The following is a 6,379-nucleotide window of genomic DNA, read 5'->3' as shown; positions in this document are numbered from 1 at the left end:
GACCCCATGTGCAAAAATGGGGAAAAGGGTTCTGGATGAATATACACACAGATACGCAAACACCTTCTGGGTGATTTTTTTTTGTCAAGGCATTACATCATTTTTTTCCCACACTGCTGCTTTAAAGCACGATTTACTTACACTAGTACAACGGAGAGTAAAAGCAGCAGCGAATAGAAATGTTTAGCGATATGTTGTACGTGCTAGCTGCTAGGGGGATAACTGCACAGTAACATTTATACTGTTTTTGCAACTGTGTGTACTAACAAATATGGCGATAACTGCACAGAACCTTCTATCTACACAGTGTACTTGCAACTCTGTTGTACTAACAAACATGGCCACGAGGGTCAAAGTGCAAATGTGAGGCTAGAAGGGTGAGATGTAACAGAAGAGCATGGAGGATAACGTTTATTGAATTGCTTCACTGAGCTGGGGATGGCGCGCTCGTCTCGCGCATTATGTTCAGCACTCAGCCTCGGCTTGGCTCGGCTATATACTGGCAATAGCACGATACAAGTACAGTTGACAGGTGGTGCAGAAAGTTTTCGGGTTTACAGTACGCAGCCTGCCCGAGTGCCTAGAATGGAATATCAGGTACACTGGGACATGGATTCTTTTCAGAAGTAGAGTGATGGGGGTGGGGGTGCCACGTTGTAGGTAATTGGAGCAGTTGGTAGCTGTTTTATATATCAGTGTTGTATAACGGCTGTCGTATTTCCTGCATACCCGAGAAGCGGAATGAATATAAGAAGATGGGGGGTGGGGATGGTATTACTGTAAAATGTAATACATGCATCTGCTATTTAACGAGGCACGTAGTCCTCGCTTTTTCAGCACAGCAGGGCAGAATATTGTACAAGTTGCATCTCCAGCAATACTTTGATTCACAGCCCCCAGTTAACTAAAGCTGTTATCAGTGTAATTTGTTAACACGTGTTCACTTGTTTATTTTATGCGTAGTTCAATAACGTGAAATTTGCATAGCAGCATTGTTTACTTTTTCTTACCGGTTGAAACTACTTTATCTGACAGGTTGAAACTGAACAGTAGAGCAGATTACTGTGCTTCAAGTTTCATTTGGCTGTAATACTTTTTAGTGTTAGTTGATTTAAGTCTTGAAACCTGTTCATGACTCGTGAGTTATGTGGAAGTGTTGATCAAACTCCTGGCTTTTCAAGTTCATCAGATTTGATACACATACTCTGTCGTTAGACAGTAGCAGAATCTTTTTGTGCCCCCGGAAGGTGAAAATTGCGTTTTGTTTGCGTACATATACATTGTAATACTAACATTTTAACATACTTCTCTCTATTGTTACGAAAAACGGGTATGTCTCAGTTATTTGCTTGGCAGCGTTCTGAGAGCAACATTTGGTTCATACGTGTTAGTATGCTGCGTAATTAACATTTAAAAATGTGTTGTATAGTAGAACCTGTGGTCATTTAAACTGACGTAGTTGCATTTTGTCATTTTTCTAAACTGTCAATAGACGTTAGTTATTACGGTAAGTTGATTTTCTTTCTCCAGATGTGTGGAATTCCTATTTTCACTTACTTCTTTATTTTAAAGAAGTAACCTTATTACACAAAGTTATGCGCACCTTAATATTTGCTTAAAGATACTACTACTTAAATAACTGAAAACATTAACACTGTGAAGTATGTGACGTTCTACCTGAAGTTCAAATGGTAGGTTTGTGCATGTTGTTAAGGGTCAGTTTGTAATGTGCTTGTTACAGATGTTGTTTTTTTAAACTGTAACGTTAAATATTTAAGAAATCATAGCAGCAGGCAAACACTTTTTTTATAAGTAGAATATGTGCTCAGAGACCAATACAATTGTTTGTTGCTGCAACAAATACGGATTATTCCATTTAACAAGCCGGGAATGATATTGGAGGAAGTTCATTGCTCTTAATAGTGAAAGTGTGGTTCTTTGCTTAATCTGTCTACTTTGGGTTTTCTTTTTGCATATAAAACACGAACTTTGTCTCCTTTTCCTTTGTACAGTGTGGTGTTTACTTGGTAATTTTGACATCTACAACTAAATATCAGATTTTTTAATTACGAGATAACGCCATAATCTAATAATAAAAACATAAAGATATTGAAGATAAAAAGGAAACTTCTGGCCGTAAGCAGATACGACATCACATATGTAATAAAAATTGCATGGTTGGAGCAGTTAAAAGTTCAGTAAGATTCTAATCTTATGTGTTATGGTTCACGAGAGAAAACTTTACTAGAGGTCGTAGTTGTATAGGAAAATAATTTTTTTATTCCAGTTTTATTTAACTTGGGAAAACTCTGCAGTTTGTCAAGGTGTGGGAAGAGGGATCTATGTCTGGTCTAAGAGCTTCAAGTATCTTGGGGTCTTGTACAAGTGAAGATGGGGGGGAGTTGCGAGAGTGACCAGTGAGGAGGAGGTGTAGTGTCAGTAGTACTGCAGGTGTTGTACAGTAGAGATCAGTTTACCAAATGATGTATGTCCCCATTGCACATGTGATTATGAGATTTCGGTGATGCTGAATGTATCCATGATCTCATTCTAATGTGTAGAAATGATGTTCCTCGCAGCATAATTTTGCTTATTCTGCGTGTGAGTCAAGAACTTTTCTGACCAGGAGGGTCTTGGAGTACAGCCAGTAGTGATTCCTTTTAGAAGTAATCAGTTGAGGTGGATTGGGCACTTTGTGAAGATGTTACCTGGGTGCTTGCCATGGGTAGAACTTCAGTGACACTTTCAGTACCCATGTAAGGCTCACTTGGGAATGTCTGAACTAACAGGATGAGTTGGAAACTATTGCTGGAGATGGGGAGATCTGGACTACCCTGCTTATTTTGGTACCATCACAGCACTTATCAGGATAAGCAGTTTAGAAAATGGATAGTTTAGAATTTATTTAACTGGATAAGGGCATTAGTCACAAGTGTCAGATTTCAGGGGTAGCCTGGCCTCTTTCTTAGGTGTATTGCTCGGAGTTGCACAGTGTGGAAGTTCGGACAGAGGGATCCAAATCTAGGATTTAAGGATGAGGTGGGTTAGCAGTGCATAGTCTTAACACTTTGGGATAACCTTCAAACTTAAATTGGGTACAGTGTATCTGTTCTGCTCTCCTCATATGAGTTCCTGGCAGTTAGATGCTCCTTCCAAGATCCTTAGTGGGAGCACCAACTGCTGCCTTGTCTGCAAAGCTATGGAGAGGATCATAATGGAACTCATAAATAAAGACATTGGGGACCTACAGACACTGGATCCTACCCAATTTGGCTTTGTCAAGGGCAGATCCTGCCTCTTGAACTTGGTCGACTTTTTCGAAACAGTCACTAAGGCCATTGATGAGGGTAAGGCAGTTCACACAGCCTACCTTGACCTAGCAAAAGCGTTCGACACAATACCCCACTCGGGCATCATAGAAAAGCTCACCAGCTTAGATGTAAACCCATATGTCACAAGATGGGTTGCAAACTGGCTCAAGGACAGAACACACAGGGTTAGAGTTGCTGGTGCCATGTCAGACTCTAAGCCGGTCACGAGCGGTGTCCCACAGGGCTCAGTCCTGGGCCCCCTCTTGTTCGGCATTTATTTTTCTGAAGTGCAGGCAAACATAGGGGGATTGTGGCAGACAAAATTTGCAGATGACTGCAAACTGGGCACCATAATTGACACTCCATCAGACACAGACATCCTCCAGAGAGGTCTCATAGAAATGGATAACTGGTGCCAGAGCCATGGCCTTAAGCTAAATGCCAACAAGGTAACCCCTAATTGCCACATAGGTGGTAATCCATTAAACACGGAAGAAGTTATCAGGGACCTGGGGACCCAAGTTGACAGTAACCTCTCTTTTGACACTCACATTGCCAAAGTGGTTAGGAAGACCTTCTACATTGCCCACCTGATCATGAAGGGATTCACATCGAGATCAGGAGAGGTCATTGTACCCCTGTACTCTTCACTTATCAGACCAATGATTGAGTACAACGCCCCATTCGGAATGTACCTTACCCGACACCTGCAGCAGTTGGAAAGACCCCAAAAGTTCCTCACCAAAAGGATAAAGTGGCTCAAACATATGTCATACGATGCCCGACTGAAGAAACTCCAGCTCTATTCAGTCGCATACCATCTGCTCAGAGGTGATCTGTGCCTGACATACAAGGCCATGTCCAACCCGGAATTAATGGACATGCTCCACCTCAAAAAATCCAAATCCACCAGAGCCACGAGAGCAAGAGACTTAAACCTCAACACGGATATAAATAGGACGTGCTGGAGGGACAGATTCATCACCCAGAGACTCCCTATACTATGGAACTGAATCCCAGTCCATGTGAGGCAGAGCCCCTCACTGACTCTGTTCAAGAGAAATCTTGACGAGTGGATGGGAGATCGTAGGTTTACCCCGGGAATCATCTCTGTGTCACGGCTGGACAGAGGCACAGCAAACTAATGGGTATAGTATTCTCATCCTAAGGGGTGGTGAAAGCCACACACACACTCTGGCTAGGCTTATAAATGCCCTATGGCAGATAGCCTAGTATGAACCTATGAACCTATGACCCTATAATGTTGATGAACTTGCATGCTGTGCAATCCAATAGCCATGTATTCAAAAGTTAGAGAAAAAAATGTGGTAGTACTGTACCACCTACCCTGCCACACAGAGAGCATTCAGCATAGAAGAGTGGTGGGAAGCTGTTAAAACACTTCATTCATAGTGTTCAACACTTCAGTCAGACTTTAGATAAAAGTCCAAATGAAAGTGTTTAACAGTTTCCCACTGCTCTTTCGTGGTGACCGCTGGTTGTGTTCTAGTATGTGACTAGAGCTTAACAATAGTAAGAGGTACTTAGTAAAAGCTTGTTAAGCACCTTTCTGATGTTAGAAAAGTGCTTAACAGTTGCACCTTTTCCTTAAATCGGAGCATTAAGTGTAGTGACCCGTACACTACGTCATTATCTTTAAAAAATAAGACGCATCACAGAACATCTAGTTCTACCAGCATACAGAACTCCAGTTGTAGAAGTGGAGTTTGACACAAGCTTATTAAGGGCTTCTGCCCCAGATCTACCTGTTCTACAACTGGCCCTGCTCAGAAGTGTGCACAGAAAGTTGCTATAGCTTGTATGCACGTGGATGGTGGAGACTTGAAACAGATTATTATTATTTCTTAAATTCTCCTCACAGTCAAACCTCAGAGGTGTGGAGAGAAGCTCACTATAACTTGTTTGGGACTGGGGAAATTGTGGGCATAATTTCTCAACTTTTCCTCACAGCTAAACCTCAGGAGTGTTATGCACAGAAGGCCACTATGGATTTTGTGGGACTGTGACAGTAACTTTTCACACAGTCATACCCAACAGGTATGTACACAACATCACTATAGCTTGTGTAGGGGCAGTGTACTGTCTAGGTGAAACGGTCTGGAATACATCGCTGTGATAAGTGATTGTGAGAAAATAAAAGAAAAAGTTATCAGAAATGTATACAGGGCGCTAACTTTGGAAGGTAGCAATACGGAGGCGTACTGTGAATGGGCATCTGACACCCATTCAGAAGGATACAATGCCAGCAGCTGTTTGGTCGACACCATTTGTTTGATGCAGATCGATTATTGACAGGTGTGTGAGATTGACAATCCCAGGGTAGGGGAACATTCCCTTTCCCAGGGTATTATGTGATCTGGGAGTTAATATGTGTTGTTAACAGGGTATGAGTGGTACATGTGTCTTGCCTCCTGCAAAAACACTTGCTGTTGGTTTAATCTACTCCAGGATAATCCTTGGAGCATATGCAGAATGTGTCAATTTTTGTTCAGTCAGTGTTTTGACGTCAACCAAACTAAGTGTTAGCATTGTCCTTTCGAGTGTCCAACACCCATTGTGAATTTACATCTGTGGTCAAGTTAAATATATATTACTATATTCTGGTTGTCAGATGGTGGTAGCTGTTTTTTAAGGTTGGGATGAATAGGCAAGTGGTATGAAATATGACACCAGTAACTTGAAATATATGACTGAGGCCATTTATTCATTAACTTTTATCCCAGTTTAATAACAGAAGGATATACAAAAGGTGACTATCATTTCATTTCTTTTGACAGGGAGACGGACACACTTTTTTAAGACGTGATTTATGTATCTTTGCAAGCATTTATCTTAGCTTATTGGGAACTAGTTTTTGTCAGCTTTGATCATTAAGCTTTGAGCACAACTTATTTCTTTTTCCTTGAAAGGAAAAATAATACTGGATTTCTTTAGTTAGGTGTGGTTTTTGTTCATGTTGTAATTATAACAAAAGGCTGGGGAAAAAAGCAATAAAATGTACTTTGCATCATCTGGAATTCCATGACTTTTGAGGTCCAGTTAGCTTC

General features: G+C 41.2%; 1 protein-coding gene across 2 annotated transcripts in view; it reads left to right on the top strand.

Moving 5' to 3' along the window:
* Positions 1–361: 361 nt before the first annotated feature.
* The window catches only part of FPGS (folylpolyglutamate synthase), a 1,649,361-nt gene continuing 1,643,343 nt past the window's right edge, over positions 362–6,379 (top strand). For both annotated transcript variants that reach the window (XM_044058278.1, XM_044058280.1), the window contains exon 1: positions 362–597. In XM_044058278.1, coding sequence (XP_043914213.1) covers positions 439–597 — 159 coding nt within the window. In that variant the 5' untranslated portion in view covers positions 362–438. The remainder of the gene's footprint in view (positions 598–6,379) is intronic.

This window comes from Protopterus annectens, chromosome 16.part0, assembly GCF_019279795.1.
Source record: "Protopterus annectens isolate FY-2018-M chromosome 16.part0, PAN1.0, whole genome shotgun sequence".
In the NCBI taxonomy this organism is placed as follows: domain Eukaryota; kingdom Metazoa; phylum Chordata; order Ceratodontiformes; family Protopteridae; genus Protopterus; species Protopterus annectens.
The sequence above is the reverse complement of the archived record's forward strand: the minus strand, read 5'-3'. Positions and strand labels throughout refer to the sequence as shown.